Below are 16,948 nucleotides of genomic sequence, written 5' to 3' on the forward strand. Positions count from 1 at the left end.
CTTGAAAGTGTACATACGCAAGAAGGATGCTAGAAGCAGAAAGGATTTGTGTGCGGTTTTTGTCTAGTCCATACTTCCTACACAATTTTGGACAAAATGACATCTTGGGATCCCTTCCAGCCCCATTTCTCCTGAGTTTATAGTGCCACTAAATACGGTAACTTCATTGTTATCAGGATAGAGATTATTGGGAAAGACTCTTATCTTTCTGGACAAGAAAACAGGTTTTATTGTTTTATTTAATGATGCTATTCTTCACTGATTACATGGTGTTTTAGCACTTGTCAAAATTCAGTGTCTGTACTCTGACCTCTTTTTTCCCCCCAAATCATACTAATAACCTCAGTAAATTTGAAGTTATCAGTAAGCTTTAAGGATCCGGGGAGCTCAGTGTTTTGGTGAAATATCAGTGTATGTGTGTTAAGATGGATTCTAGAAACTTTCCAGGAACTGAGCTGTATTAATGATGAAAAAATTAGGTTTAACCAGCATTTATATAAATTCACAGATTCTGGACAGTTTGTGGCCGATACACTTTTACAAATGAGCTAAAATCAGTCCGTATGTCATTCTTCATAACTATACATTGAAATTGTAGAAGAATGTGAAATTAACTGAAAAAGCAGCACTCTTGTGGATAACAATAATATAAAAAATTAGCACTTTTCTCAACTGAATTCTGCACAATTTCGTTAATTACCTGTCTTAGCTCCGGATCTGAAATCACAGCCGCTTAAAAGCCCAGTGACAGGTGACAGATTGTTCTTAGCAGACACACCCTTAGTAACTAAGGAGCTGATGGTTACTGAGTTTTAAATAAAATCAAAATGCTTAAATTCTACTCCTCTGAGTGCATAGCAGCTCTGCATTTTTTGGAGAAAGACCTAATAAATGAAATAGTGAGGGTGTGGGGACTGTTCCATGATTTGATTTAAAAATAACAGTGTAATGCCTGAAGCTCTTCTTAGGGATTGGTCTTTCGCCACAACTCATCTGAGCAGATAATTACGCCGGCTATAGGTAAGATTTTAAAGAGAACTCTAATACGTTCCAAATAAATCTGACGCTTGCCTGTAGTTAGGCTGGGGAAAAAAAAAACCAAAACCCAGAACTTTGAACAGCATTAGTTTTTTAATATTCATTACAAGCATTTGAAAAAGATGGGGGATTTAAGATAAACTGCTGTATCGCAATGATCATCTTGATCGACGAGTTTAAAGTACCCTCACAGGAGGTAAACAAATGTAAAAAGGAAACCATAAAATACGGGAGCATACGTATTGCTCCCAAGCGCGGGGACGAGGTGGGAATCGGATGGAACCGACACTATTATTCAGAATTACGCTATTGTAAGACCAAGCTAGGACTCCGAAGGACCATTCATCAAAGTAAGAACTCCTTTCCCTTCCTCACCTTAGAAATGGCCCCTCTCTGAAGCACAGGGTTTGGTGAAGCTTGTTGTTGAAGCTTCCTGCCCACAGACTTCCCCAGGACCAGAAGAATAACTCACCAGCTACGTCTGGCTGCTGTTAGGCTATTTTAGCTTTAGCAGACCAGAAAAACTAATCTATTAGAGATCAATTATATCCAGCTGTCTAAGAATTTTAAACAGTTTATTAGTGAGGTAATTAAGCACATGTTTAGCTTCTGCTCTCATTCCTCCAGACATACTGAGAAGGCACCAGTCTGACATGCTGGGAAAATAAAACTGTCAGCATGGGAAAACGTACGGGAAAATAAAACTACCAGCATAAAGAAAGAAAACCTTTTGCCTAGATCAGTAGCCACTGAATAGATGCCCACACCCAGGAGGTCTGCAACTGAATTTAGGGGGCAGCTAGCTATTTCACTGGTGAGGATAATGGCCCTGGGCCCTACACTAAGGTTAGGGAAACTCCTGAAGGCTTCCCCAGCAGCCCCGCTGTGCACGTGCAGGGGGACGACAACTAACAGCTCTGTGCAGAGGGTGCACACGAATCCCCAAGTCCACCCAGAGAGCTCCAGCTGCCCTACTACTTTCCAAAACCTCAGAGCATAGCTTCTGCCCCCCACCAAATTCTGCTGGCTGTCTTGCATCAGGTGCTCTGTAGAGTTAATTTGTAGATATAAGTGACTTCAGCCCAGCTTTAGGCAGGAAACTAGGATCCTCCAAAATCAAAATCCAACAGAAGGTTGCAGCCCTTGGTAGCCAGTCACCAACAGACTGACTCAGCCTTGAGGCCAGGTCACAGCGTGGCGTCAGGAAAAGAGCAAAAAACACTGGATCTTGAAAGAGCAGCAACAAGATATGAAGTATTTTTAATCTCTGATCCTTCACAGAAAGCAACAGAAACCGTGTCAGATACAGAAATATTTATATGCTAAATTAACACTCTCAGTGTGCAAGACATGAAGTCATTCCTGCCACTGAATGAGAAAAACCTTGAATTCTTGCCAGGGAACCTGGACACCACAGCGGGACACCTGAGGTGCCTGCAAACCTGGAACAACTGTTTGGAAATAATATGTTGTGCTTGACTTTGATCTCTCAAATCTCAGCCTTGCAGACTAGCTGTTTCTTATGAGACCCTTCTGAAGCCATAAGCTTTCTCTCCTTTGCCCCTTGCCAAAGGTGTGCTATTTTGTATAGGAGATCTTGCCCTAGCATACTGAAACCAGCCTTTGCAGCACGATGAGAAAACATACCCTGATGCCTCTGAATCTCTCGATGTATTTCAGATGGCAGCTGTCTTAGAAGTATACTGTTTCTTCCAGCAGAACAAAACACCTTGCATCTGGCAGGGTACTAGGAGACAGTCATGTCACCAGACAAGGTGCTGTGGGGCTAAGTCAGTGAAACCTGTTCGGTACTTGATTACAAAATTAAAATCGAAAACCCAAACCCCTTACTTGTGGGGCCCCCCCCCCAAAAAAAAAAAGAAAAAGAAAAAAACCCCAAGATATAATGAGATCTACCTGATGCCCCATATTTTTTTTCTAGTTGATACATGGCACTGTTTCCAGACATCCTTCCCAGTTGTCCGATTTGTCTACTTTGATACTCTCTGCTCCTTGAATGTGGCTCCTCTTTCCCTGTATGCTGCCAATTATACATCTACTTTAACAGCACATCGCATGCAAAACACATTGTCAAAGTGGGTCCTGGCACACCACTTCTCTCCTCTCTTACCCTTCAGTTCAGTGATAGCATTATATTATATCACTGTCTGGGTTAAAAACGAACCAGTTGTCCAGACCGTAGTACATTAATGCAATAAGAAGGTTCCTTCCCTTCTCTGGGCTTTAACCTGATCTTGGCAAAAATGCAAGAGCCACAGTGAGTAATGCAAAAAGTTAATTTAGCTAGTGTTGGATATACAGGGGAAAGTGTAAGGACAGGAGAAGCACACCATACTTCCTCAGAATATCCTTGCAGCCTCCAACGACGTGTGCTCAGGGAATTCTTATGCCTGAGAGGGTGCCTGAGCATTTAATAGCCTTCAACAGATTTTTTTTTTTCCGCTATGAATCTTCTAGTTCTGTTGTGCTGTTTAAACAGCTTATTTCTAAATAAATTTCTTACTGGCGCAACCCTCTTCAGTTTGTTATGAATTCTCAGAAACCACATCCCAAAAGAAACAATTACCATACAAATATCTTATTAGTTCTAGTCTCCACTTTTCCCTCAGGAATTAATAAAGATTAAGGCTGACACATTCATATGACAGACGTGGAACACGAGGCTCAGAGTTCATAATAAACCCCCCTCCACACTGTTCGCGACAGAAACCTCAGGACAGCTACTGTATTTTGAAAAATTAAGACATGAAATGGAAGGGGAAGTTCTAAAAGAAAGTTAGGATAAACATGTCAGGAATGAAATGGGCCTAAGTAGCGTAGCTCTGAGGCAAGAGAAGAGTTCCCTTCCACACTCCTGTTTCTATAACCCGATGGTTACTAGGTCATTATTATTCAGATTTGTTTCAGAAAGAGCATGTATCTCCTCATGTCTTCAATTTCAGAAAACAAGTTCTACATCTTACAAAGTTGCAACTTTAAAAAATGGACCAAAAAGCAGCAGAAATAAATACTACCGCATCTGCTTGAAGTGGATTACGGTGACGTACAAGAAAGCTTAGTGTCTGTCAGTATTTGCCACTAATACATTTAAGACATGCTTTATAGACAAAATAAAAGTAATTTACATTATATGACAAATTTTGGTTAATTAAGAAAAACTCTGTTCTATTTTTAGTCAGAAGCATCCTTAAGCCCAATTGCTACTGATAAGTCAGGAAATTCTACATGTAGCTCTACATCTAACAGTATAGCTGCAATTATAATCGTTATGTTTTATATAAGCCTTCTTTTTTGATATAAACCCCTCTTTCTTTGTGAATCAGGTGCCTGAATAAGATAAACAGATTAAAAGATCTGGCAGAAGAAATAAAGCCATTAGAAGCCTGCCCTTGTTTCCTTGGCTTTTAGGGGAGTACATTGAATTAACATCTCTTACGTGTTGCCGCTGAAAATATCATTTGTACAGGCAGCGAGGAATAAGTTAGGCAAAGTCAACCTACAGAAATGATCAGCGAAGCAAACCCAGAATAAAACTGTCTTGCAGTTGAAATTTAATTTGCATTAGCATTAATGCTGGGGGGAAAAATGTAATTTTTCTTCTTCAGTTGCGCAAGCGTGGTTGCTGACTGCCTTGGCAACAGCAGCCCGCACACGCTCGTCGTGCCTGCCCGTCCCCACATGGGTGGCTACTCCGACATAACCTACTGCGCAGTATCTCTACAGCCATCATAACAAATACTTACCACCACAAAGCTGTCGAAATATATAACTCCTACACATTTGCATCCAATAACATACTGTCCTCCTCCTGAAGGACAAACACCCTCACGACAACTGAGGACATGAGTGGAATAACCATCCTCTTCCCGACTTCTGGCAATTCTAAGTACCCCTTGCTTTCACGGCTTACGAAATGGCATGTGGCCACCACAAGCAATTGCTTGACTGCTATTTAATTAGCTTCAGGGTGACCACGAAGACAGACAAAAAGTCCCGCTGGACATCTCCAAAATTTGTCTTGAGGCATGCCTCAACTACTAGCCCAGGAACCTGATGGCCTGCTACCTACCAAACAACATCTGCGACGGAGCGACTTCTTGAGGCACTTGATCTAAAGCTGCCCTGCTCTCAAAAGACCAGTGTGTTTCTCCCCTCACAACAGCCAGGCAACAGCGTTTTGTGTACTGTTAATTTTCAGCTGCATCAGGTGATGCAGAGCTGGCGGTGCAAAGGAGAAGGCAGGATTGCACAGCAAAGAAGCGGAAGGCCTGGACCACCTCTGGTGTCAGCAGCCCACCTTGGAACAGTTTAAGCTACGTGTGGAGCTGAACGGCAAAGCAGAGAGTGGTTTGATACCAACAGACAGAGCAGCCCCCACTTGCCAGTAACAACTGCTACGGACAGACCAGGAGGAGAGCCTTCACAAACCACCTGGGCAGAGCATGCAACCCTTAGGGAGATGCTGAATTCATCTCACTGAAGGTTAGTTACCTGAAAGGTCTATGGCAGCCATCAACCTAAAGTGGTTGTCATTCATACCACCTCGTAAATGTATTTCTTAGGACAGGCTGTCGCATCTTTTGCAGGTGCTTGCTTCTCCACAAGGCTACATAAACAGCTTATGGTATAGGAATAACTTACACGACAAAGAGGTGCTAAAGGCAGGAAATTCCACGTTTGTGTGATGGCTTCCTTCTTGTAGGGAGTACAGCCCAAATTGTTTCAGAAGGAACGAGATCCTTGTATGTAGGTTCAGACCCCTCAAGAAAGTGCTCTGTGTGATGAAGGAAGTCAACACTGGAGAAGTCACTAAGCCAGGTTCCTGTCTGCACGGTGTGACATGAGTGCCTTTGGTCCGCTGCCCCGTGTCTTGTACACGGTGGCCTCCTTCCCGCTGCCCCATGTCTTGTACATGGTGGCCTCCTTCCCGCTGCTGGACTGACACGAGTTTTGCCTGGCCTGACCTTCAAACACGGAGGTGAAGGGTGATGGGACAAAATAAGGATTGCTGCCAAAGACCAATCCAAACCATTCCCAAGCTGGCAATTTCAGGGTGGAGTGGACCGGCATGCAGCTTCACAGCAAAGGATGCTGCACCTTATTGATCAACACTAATAAAAATAAGGACTGCATAAATACAGTAAACGTTCAAACTGCTGAGAACAAGCATCAGCCAGCATGCTATGATGCATAAAATCAAGCATGCATAGGCAGCTTCCGTCAACGGTCTCCAACTCCGCATCATGACATTAAGGAAAGAAGTACCTTTCTATATCAGTCGTGTCCTTTAGGGTCAGAAAACCAAGGCAGCAATCCCAAACATATACACGAGGTGCCTGGCTTCCAGAAACGGTGTAGCATCCCTGTCAATGGAGGAAGGCACGTAGGCCAGGGCACTTGCTCTGCCACCTTCCCCGCAGGACATGCTGGCAGGACACGACGGAAGATACTCTGGGATGTGCCTCTGCTGGGCCAGCTGTACCAAGGGTTTAATCAAGGGTCGGTCCAGCCCTTGTAGCAAATCACGCTGGCAAGGCAGCGGGCATATTTCAGCAGCTCTCACATTCCCTGTACTATCATCCTCATAAATGTAACGGTACCACGTGCCTGCACGGCCTCATCCCGCTTTATCAACTAACAGGCTAAAACCTGCATTTTAGCTAGCTAGAACAAGTTATCCACATTTTTATTTGAATCCAGGATGAGGAAAAGAACATCCTACTTCCAGAGCCTTCAAAACACGTCAGGAGAAAAGCAGCAGAAGTACGAGGCCCACGCTTCACGAGCCGTGCCCTCCTCGAGAGCCGGAGGACATCGCCCCGCGCCCCCTCGCACCCCGACGTCTCAGGTCCCTACGGGCCACGAAGGCAAGCCAGCTGCGGGCTTGAGGCTATCACGGAGGTGTCACACCAGCGGCCCCTCCGCTTGTAACCTAAGGAGGCTCCAGCTCAAGTGTCTTCACTGATCCCAAGCACTGACAAGCAGCCCTCTGTGTACTCCCAACTCCACAGAGGGTAACAGTTAATAATTTTAGAGCAACTTGTAAAACAGATGGGGCAGAACTGTGATGTGCAGTAGCAAAGCAGATTAATGACTGAGTAGCAAAGAGAGGGAAAAAAATGACAATGTTATGTTTATTGCCAATGGGTATTAATTTGTGTGATTTGGGTATCTGGAAAAGGGACAAGTTACATGCAGCACTAAGGGGAAAACCACGCGCTTCTCCTTAGCCTATTCTTGACTATCAGACAGAAGATGCTGTTTGTGTAATCCACTCTCCAGCACCTGAATTCTACAACCAATTTCCTGTTTCAAAGCAAGAAAGATCCTTCCATTCTTCTCCTTCAAAACAGGAACTTCTGCAGGCCAGGCCACCTCATGAGCAGTAAAAGCAGTGTCTGTTTTTCACCACTGTGGCCTTGTTAATCTCAGACACATTAGCATGCTCTTGTGATTTTTTACTATATTCCTCAATGTTTGCCATTGCTTAATAAAATGCAATTACATTTTTTAAACCAACTAAGATAAAAACACACATTACAAGCTCTTCTCAGGAGGGATTATGCCAATAATTTTGTTTTTCACGTTGTAGCAAATGCCCTATGTTTGCAGCACTACATACCTGATATACACCAGCTTTAAAAAGGCGAAACCACTCACAGTTCAAGCGACATTTACTGTTCTTTTTAAAACGGAGAGTAAATGTATTGAATCAGCGTGTTCCGTGAATTCTGAACATTGCCTGCACAGTCTACAAAGATGATAAAACAATGATAGATTTGGGACTGCTGGGAAGGATTGAGACTTTCTAATCCATCAGAGATTTAAAATAGTTTATGCATATGCACAATAGCACTTTTCAACTAGTGATACATGAAAATTGATTATGTGTAAAAGTACATTGTTTCCAAAATCCTGAAAACACATAATAACAGAAAACTCAAATTGGCTTAAATTTCAGTGTGTGAAAAAGACATTTTTATTCAGTATAGGATTAAAAAAAACCACATGAAAAATAATATTAAACAAGGTCTGAAGATATCTCATTCCTCCTAGAAAAGTGATGTGTTTCAAGACACACTGTTTTTTAGATCAAAGAGCAATACTACACATCTCTCATCCCTGTTATACTTCACTGCCAAGATGGAAAAGGTCCTAAATTGAACCTACCCTGTAATTCACTACTTAGCAGGTGGAGACTTGTTTTCTTGCTGCAATATGTATTTTTACAGTATCTTGCAGAACGGTAAAACTCTGTCCTGTCCTCTTCAGATATTACTACAGGCACAATTATATATCGAAGGCATAATTTCCAGCATGCCTACGTGATTTAGCACAGGACTTACCCCTACTGAACCCACTAGTGTTTTGTCTAATTTAGTTGTAAATGTCCCGCACAGGATCATTTTCAAGAGCACTTCTTTTGAAACAATTCTTCCTCCACCTCCTTCCCCCTGCCACCAGGGTACTTTTCTCCCAGTTGCACATCATCTTTTCCCCATCCCATGCCAGTGCCCTGGGTTGTATCCTGTGGACACTGAAAATAACCTCTCCTCATCCGTGCTGTCGGTGTTGTTCAGGCTACCTACACAGGCTCCCATAACCTCCTTCTCCCACTAGGTGCTACTCACTGAGCGTGTTTACGTCTCCTAGTCCTGTTATTACTCTTTTAGCTTTTAATAACTCAGCTCAGACAGGCCGAGGCCTAGGCCATCAGGCCGCGACACTGAGGCCGGGCCTCTCTTCGAGGATTTATGGTACACCACTGAGCCGCCAGCCGTCTTTAAACCCGCGCCCAACGCCGTGACAAGGAGCGCCGCGACCCCGAAAGCAACAGGGAGGCACACGGAGGAGCCGTGTCGCTCTCCCCATGCACAGGGGGCCGAGGACACGAGCGACATGGCGCCGACCAGAACCGCCCCTCCCGCAACAGCAAACGGAAGACCCCGGCGGAGCGGCGGCGGGAAGCGGGCGGCACCGGCAGGGAGGGGCCGGCCTGCCCTGCCCCACAGCCTGCAGGGCGCGGGGCCCTCAGGGCGCTGCCGCAAGCACTGCCGCGGCCGGCGGCGAGCCCCAGGCGGCCGCTCCGGCTGGGCCCCCCCCGCGCACCGCGGGGGACCCGGGGCACCGCGATCCCCGGGCACCGCGCCACCACTGCCGCCGCCCGCGCCCGGCGGAGGCGCGCGCCTGGAGCGGGGGGGGCGGGGCGGGCTGAGCGCCAGCGCCGCGCTCCCCCCTCCCCCCCGCGCGTGCGTGCGTGCGTGCGTGCGCGCGCCCTGCTCCGTGACCCATTTCACTGAACAAAGGATTTTGCTGGAATCTCAGCGCTAGACCTAAAATGGCGCCGGCGCGCTCGCCCGCCCCCGCCCCCCGCGGGCACCATAGAGATGGGGCGGGCCGGGGCGGATAGAGCGGCCCCTCCTCGTGCCTTCTCTACGCGGCCGTAGTCCGGCCTCGCTGGTGCGTGGCGGGGGAGGGGCGCGGGCCGCGGCAGGCGCTGTCACATCATGGCGGGCGAGGGCGACTCTGAGCCGAGGAAGGTAATGGAGGATGGGGGGCGGCGAGGGCCCCTTCCCTTCCCGCCCCGCGCGCGCGGCCGCAGCCCGCCCCCTCACCGGAGCGCGCGGGGCGCTGCCCCCCCTCCTCCCCCGGCTTGAGGCGGGCGGCTGAGGGAGCCGGGCCCGTACGGTCCGGTCCCGCCTCGCCTCGCCTGGCTTCGCGCTGTGGGCGGCGGGGAGGCCCCCGGAGCGGCGTCCCCGGTGGGCGGCAGGGCCGGGCCGGGTCTGTAGTCCCCACAGGCGCAGGGGGCCGGCGGTGCGTGGAGCCTCTCACGCGTTTTAACGTTTCACCGCCCGCCCCGCTGAAGCGCAGCCGGGCCCTGGGAGGAGGAGGAGGATGAGGAGGAGCTGTGCCGCCGCCCGGCTCCCCGCGCCCACGCGCGTCAGTGCCCGCCAAAGCAGAGGGGGAGCCCTGTGCTGGGGACACGAGGGGTTATCGCAAACCACTTGTGAACCCCCGCCGGTTTTGCTCCAGAGGGAATAATTGGGGAACGGTACATGGAAACCGATGGCAGAACTGAGGCTCTGTGCGGCCAAGCGGGTGTGGTGGGGTTTTTGTGTTCGTTTTTCCACGGACCCCCCTACGGGTCTTTTTCTTTGAGAGTGAAACGCTGTCGTGACACTTAAGCCTTCATAGCGCCAGTAGCTAGAAATGGTTAGAGTCGTAACAAGTGATTTCAAGCATAGCAACAGGTGAAATACTATTTTAAAAGGATGCATCATGCTGCATGGATGTAGCAGGAATACCTTCTTAGCCAACAACAGCAACATATCAAGTGACTTCTTCCTTAGGAGAGTACTTGAAATTACTCATTAGGAGACTAGACTGATACAGACCAAATCCTTTTCGTGTACACAAGGATTGTGTGGAAACAGCTGATGGTCGTCCATAGGGAATGCAGATAAAATTATTGATGGGGATTTCCATACTTGCATACAAATCCAGCTGTTGTCAGATGCTTGCCATCCTTATTGCCACAGTCAGACATGTTTCACAATGACTTGTCTCACGGAGTTGTCAGCCCTCCACAAATAGTTGACTGTAGCACTCGCATCTTCAACGTCTACTTTGTGCAAGTAGAATAGCTGCACAAAAAATTAAAACCCTTTAAAAACCATCTTGCAAGATTTCAGTTGGTACAGTTGCACATGTGATATTTAATGGTCTAAGGATTTAAACACAACAGAATGAAGGCAAAGTCTCACACTATCTTAGGGATTAATAGCACAAAAGAATTAATAGCACAAAGATGTGCAGATGTTACCATGGTGCAGCCACCTTAACCCTGACCCATGTCATCTGGAGGCCTTTTTGTGTCTAGTTTCTTACTCCTGCTTGTGGTGCTAACATGCCTTTGCAAGGATATTTGCCAGGTGGGAAATACGAGTTGTATTCAAGTTAGAAGACTTGGGTTATGCAGAAGCCAGTGTAGGCATCTCTGAAATTAAAAACATATTTGTCAGTTCACAGTTGGGTTTATGAATGCCACTTGAAAATTAAATACAAAACTGATAGATATAAGCTGGAGTAGGTTATAAATATGAGGCAGAGTATGAAATAATTTGGATAATTTTTACCAGTAGGTTCATTTAAAAACTTACATGTTGTATATAGAAGAATTTCTGTGCACAGCCCCTATTTAACCTAATAGGATTAGGTTAAAAATTACTGGTTTCTAAATGTTTTTATTCAATGTTCAGTATAAGGTTCTCTACTACGTGCCCATTCTCCAGTAATTTCACTCTTTTTTTTTTTTTTTTTAGCACATTTGCCTTTTCAGGTATTAAAATTACATGGCATAACTAACTGCATAATTGATTGTAACCGTACCTGTTTGCTGTGATGTATGTTGGTTTTGAATAAAGATCCTGGATTCTTAAGGGTTTTCTCCCTTCCCTTTTTGGGGAATGTAAAGGAAAAAATGAAATAGTTATTTTATAATATTCAATAGAAAGGGTGGATCAACAGGTTTGTACAAAATGTTGTCACCTGTATCAATAGTTAACTCTTCCGAAACCATTCCTGATACAGCTGTGCATGTTCACTTTTGCTCAGATATAACCCTGGAAGTAGGAAATCCTCAAGTGTTTATTTTTGACTACTAAGATAACAAGTCAGTTTTACAATGGAGTTGGTATTATAGACTTCTACAAAAGTAATTTTTTAAATTTATGGTGTGTTTTTTTCTTACAGTCCTTTAAACTCCTAGGATTTCTTGATGTTAAAAGTGTCCCATGTGCACGAGAATCAGTGCTCTATGGCTCCCTGGGATCTTTAGTTGTGGGTCTTGGACATTTTTTAGCAACTAGTAAGTATTTATTCCTTCTGGGGTTTATATATTTATTTGCAAGGGAAAATTAATTCCTATTTGCTGTTAGGTTTTATTAATAATGGGAAGTCATCCAAGGTTTTCCTCTAATTTTTTGAGGATTTTTGTTTTTCTTTCAGGTAGAGTTAGAAGATCTTGTGACTTTGCAGTTGGTGGCTTTATTTGCACAATGTTAGGATACTGGTATGTAAAACGCTTCTTGAATTTTGACAGGCCTATGTTGGCTGCTTTGTACAACGTGATCCCCATGTGACCTTCCACACTGTTTTTGAAACTCCATAAAAAACTTGCCTAGCAAAGTGTCCTCTTCCTTCTCTCCGAAACACTTCTTTTTTAAAAGGAAAAGAGTTCAATGCCTTTGAATTTTTATGTTAATACTTTTTTAAAAAAAATTGCTATTGTTTCTTGAATCCTAAGAGATCAAACCACCCACTTATTTCCGTCCTTCTTAATTCTTTCTTTTTTCCTTCACATATGCCATCCTTCTGTCCTAATTATAAAGACAGCATACTAAATGGTCATGAAATTAAGATCCAAATTATAGAAATTAGCATTTTCCATTGGACTTGTATATCCTGCTCCTCAGTGGCTGCATAATGTTTGCCTTAAAGAAATAGCAGTTGCCCTAGTATTTTCATTATGCATCATTTAATAAATGAATTTTACTAGCATTATTATATGTGGTTTCAACTGTTCAACTGGCTGAACAACACTGATTTGATACTATCACTCATATAAAGCAGGGAATCAAGTTTTCTTTTCATCCCCTCCTCTAGGTTTTACTGCAGGTACAATTTGGCCCAACACAGGATCCGGCAAAGAATGCTTAAAGAAGGAATGAGAAACAAAATTTTATTTGAAGGCAGTTCTCTTGATCCAGAAAGAAAACAAACTGGCAATGAAAGAAGCGATTCATAGTCTGCTGTAGAGGAATCTGTGGTCTAATACAGCTTTGGGAGAAGGTGGTCCAAAAATGGCAGCCTTCCCTGTGAATGTGTGAGGTGCCTAGAACTGATAAATCATGCTGGTTTTCCTAGCAAATCCGAGCAAGAAAATCACAGCGAATCTGTTAAGTCAGTATACAAGCCTTCCTTTGTTTCATATATGTATGTATGTATGTATATGACTATGTACACAGTTAGGAATGACCTCCTGTTAAACATCTGGGAACTGATGTGTTCTGTTACAGGGTCTCGGAGGATTAATGACAGTGTTTTGGGACTGCTTTAACTTCCATTATAAACAGAGTGGTTTGTTTTAGCAAAGTTGTAATGACATCTCATTTAAATACAGGAAAATAGTTTCATCAGCTGTTCTCCGAGTAAATGTATCCTTCAGTGCTACTGTTAATTGTGCTGTTTGTAAAACAGGAATATTTAGACAGTAGGTGAAGGCTTTGCTGGTGCCAGGTGGGTGATATCAGTAGCTTTTGCAAGATTTCAGCTGCAGAATAACTTCAGATAATTCATATACACTGTGAAGCTGAAGGATTTCCATCTTTGTTCTGTGCAAAACTAAGAATAAAATCACACCTCAGAAGCAGTCTAAGCTATATAAGTAACTAATCTTCTTACTTGATTAAAAATCTTGCTCTTCTGTTTAAGACATTTCCTTACAATTGGTGGAATAATAATTTACATTATTTGTAAGTAGCAATGGTCAGTAGTTTGTGGGGTTTTTTAAAGGCATGTTCTACTTGTATATTTCACTGTACATTTTCAGTTAAAAGAAATATCACTATATAATTTCAAGGAAACCATCTTCTTTGGAAATATGGTGTTAGATCTAATTGCATATTGGTAGAAAGATGACTGATGGCATAATATTCCTTGCTTGCTTCTGTCTACACCAGTGACACAATGTACTTACTTTTTTCACAAAATGATCTCTAGTATACTACGCTGTAAGCACTTTTTGGTCTGAAGGCATTCACTGAGCAAAACCAGTCCTTTCCCCCTACCCTATACTTAGTCTGAGGGAGTTTGCGATCTGTTGTTAACTCAAGTAGGTGGAGGGAGGTTTGGGAATCCAGATGTAAACAGCAGCATTGCTCTACTTATTTAATTTGGAAATATACATGAAAGCACTAAACAAATGTGGTGTTTACACTAAGATAATTAAACTCTTACCCTCTGTGGATTAGCCTCTTACAAGACGAAAACAAACCCGTATACTGTGTTTCCTTTTCTTCCTCTATTCCTCCTGTTTCTTCTGGAGGAGACAATAAAGATAAATCTATGGAGGACATTCAGTTCAGTAGTTTTATATAAAGTCTCCAGAAGACTTGGGTTGGTGTAATGAAACACTTTCTGTCCTCACTGCAAGATCTAAACTCAGAAGTTAACTGGTAGCTAACTCTAATCCAGAGAAGAAGAATGTTTCCCCTTGGTTCTGTGCTGAGGGAGAGGGAGGCTCCTTCCCTTTGGATGGGGTAGGAGGTGTTGCCTCAGAAAGCCCTTGGAGCAGCAGCTGGGAAACTGAGTGAGCCATGAGCAAGGACTTAGCAAGCTCCTGTTTTAATACATGGTTGAGTTCTTTCCCATCTGACATAAGAAAAGGAACTGCAGCCTAAGCAGGGGGGCTTTTGGCTGCGAGGTCATAGTTCAGCTGGGGAGTTAGGAAACAAAAGCACGCAGATGAAAATTTACTCTTTGGCAAAGAGCAGTTGTAGAGAAAGAAGAGAGTGCTGTTTTGTACTGATAGGAAAGAAGTTAGCGTGCGCCTAACGGCATCCTTCAAAATGCGCAAGTACTGTGACTGCGTGAGAAAAAAGCAGAAGCATCACTATACTGTGTAAATTAAAAAATCTGGGAAAAACTGCAGCTTAGATCCTCTCTGGTGTTAACTGGTGTTGGTTTAAGCTCCTGCATTTAAGGATATTAGCTCAATAGTGCTTAACTACAGTATCAGCAATTCTGGCCAATAACTATGCAATTCTAGATGTATCTGCATTGCGTAGATAACCGATCTAATACTTCTGCCTCACTGTGCAAAATGTAAAATGAGTATGCCAGACGTTAACAGAAAATGGGGGAAAGAGGCAATACGCGGGCAGGCTGGCCGATGCGTTTGAGTTTCATTATCTAGTAAAAGTTGAGGTGGAATTGAGCTAACCTAAAGTCAGAGCCTTTGCTGAAGGGGCGTGGGGAATAAGACAAGGAAGCTGTGAGCAGGACTCAGTTGGTGTGAGAGGGGAGGGTCTGCAATAGCAGAGGGAAGAATGCTCATGGTGAAACCACGCAGGGGAAGAAGCTGCAAGCTTCCAAGCGCCGGCTACAGCAGCTCCTGCACCAGCTATGGAAAGTGCAGTGGAAGTGATGATGGGTTACAAACCCCTGTTGAAAGGGCGAGGGACAGGACAAAACCCCAAAACCTCGAAGGTATTAGTTGTCATAAATTAGCATACATTCACAAGAAAATAAAAATTGTAGTAACTGAATAGAAGTAGTTTTAACATTTGAAAACAATTTCCTAACTATTTTTTAAACTAGTGCGCTGCATCCGTATTAATGCTAATTTGTTTAATCTAAGTCATTGTTGGAAACACATAGCGCGCGTCTGTGTTTTATTCTTGGACTTGGTATCTTTATTTTAAGTATTGCTGCTAATGACAGATGTGATAGTTCTTGCTTTATCGAGGTTCAAAACATTCCTCAAACTAAGACATACTGGACAGTTACTAGAAAGGAAGAGAAAGAGTAATTTTGAAGCTGTTTGGTTTGCAGCGCTCTGAATGAGCCTTAAAAGGAGAGAATGAAGTATAGCAACTTTGAGCTATGAAGTTGCTAAAATCTTGTTTATTTGACCGACAGTTATGTTACTTGGTCACTAAAAGGTGACTGCCAAGCACGCTTAGTTTTTATCCCTGAAGTTAGTAAAATCCTCCCTTAAAGCAATCTAAACCACCGCCAAAATAAACAGATGGGTTTACGGCCCCGTTCGCTCCTCCGCACCTTGCTCTTCCCGCTCCCCGCAGCAGCGACACTCTTGGGAAAAGGTGTTGGCCAGCCCCCCCCCACCCTCGGGGCTCCCGACAGCGGCCAGCGCCCACTGCGCAAGGGCGCGCGCCCTCCAAGCCTTTCAGGAAGGAAAGTCACTGTCAAGGCCACAGGCAGAAACGCGGCAACCTGAGGTTCATTGCCAGCTCCGTTATCAGAGGCGTGTGTGACCGGATGGCCTCTGCTCTTCGGTGCCTTTCACTGAAGCAGTTGTAATGCTTCAGCCATCCACAACTGCGACAGGCTCAAAACCCGAGAACTGTTTTGAAGTTGACAGCAGAGGCAATTACAGCTGTCATCCTAGACTCGTCGTTCGCGCCTTTACCCAAGCAGAGGTTTTTGGGAGACGTTGTCGGCGTTGCCTTCTCACCGCGTTCTGCAGGCTTCCAGGCTATTTTGTGTGTCACCACCACCCCCTCCAAGTCCTCGAGTGCTGCGAAGGAAAGGTCACCTCTTGTCATTAACAAATGAGTCTGGCTTTTGGCAGAGTGATTTTTTAGGGGGGGGAAGTACATTTGTTATTTCTGGTGTAAGCAACCCAGGTAACAGTGAAGTACTGTGTGAACTTGGTCGTAATGAGCTCCCAAGTGAAAGATTTTCTCCAGCTTAGTAGACTAATTCCCATACTTCTCTCATTCCTCTATCCAGGCTTTTAGCTCAAGAGCTCAGTGGTTACCAGGGAAAGTTGTTTGGTTTGCTCCATTTACGGTTTGAAACAAATATGTTACTGCCTTGAAAAACTGATCAGAACAAAGAATTTATAGTATGTCCATATGATCAAGAGGAGGATCTTTTGATGGTGGGGTTTTTTTAATTTGAAGAACTAAGAACTAATTAAATGTCAGAAGTGGAGCTGAGTTTTCGTTAATGTGACTCAAGGCCTTGGAACATACATCCTTCTTACGCTTAAAATGAAAATATTACACTAAGCAAGTATGGCTGTTAAACCCTCAGACGGGGGCGGGGGAGCAGGCTGATGAACAGACGAGAAGAGAAGGTAAAG

General features: G+C 44.4%; 1 protein-coding gene across 1 annotated transcript; it reads left to right on the forward strand.

Annotated features, from left to right (window-relative positions):
• Positions 1-9,311: 9,311 nt before the first annotated feature.
• COX20 (cytochrome c oxidase assembly factor COX20) lies at positions 9,312-15,376 on the forward strand. The gene is made up of 4 exons (XM_072856503.1): positions 9,312-9,599; positions 11,812-11,926; positions 12,067-12,130; positions 12,724-15,376. Exons 1-4 carry the CDS (start codon positions 9,567-9,569, stop codon positions 12,863-12,865), a joined length of 354 nt encoding a protein of 117 aa, XP_072712604.1. The 5' UTR covers positions 9,312-9,566; the 3' UTR covers positions 12,866-15,376.
• The last annotated feature ends 1,572 nt before the right edge of the window (positions 15,377-16,948 follow it).

This window comes from Ciconia boyciana, chromosome 3 (genome assembly GCF_034638445.1).
Source record: "Ciconia boyciana chromosome 3, ASM3463844v1, whole genome shotgun sequence".
Taxonomy (NCBI): domain Eukaryota; kingdom Metazoa; phylum Chordata; class Aves; order Ciconiiformes; family Ciconiidae; genus Ciconia; species Ciconia boyciana.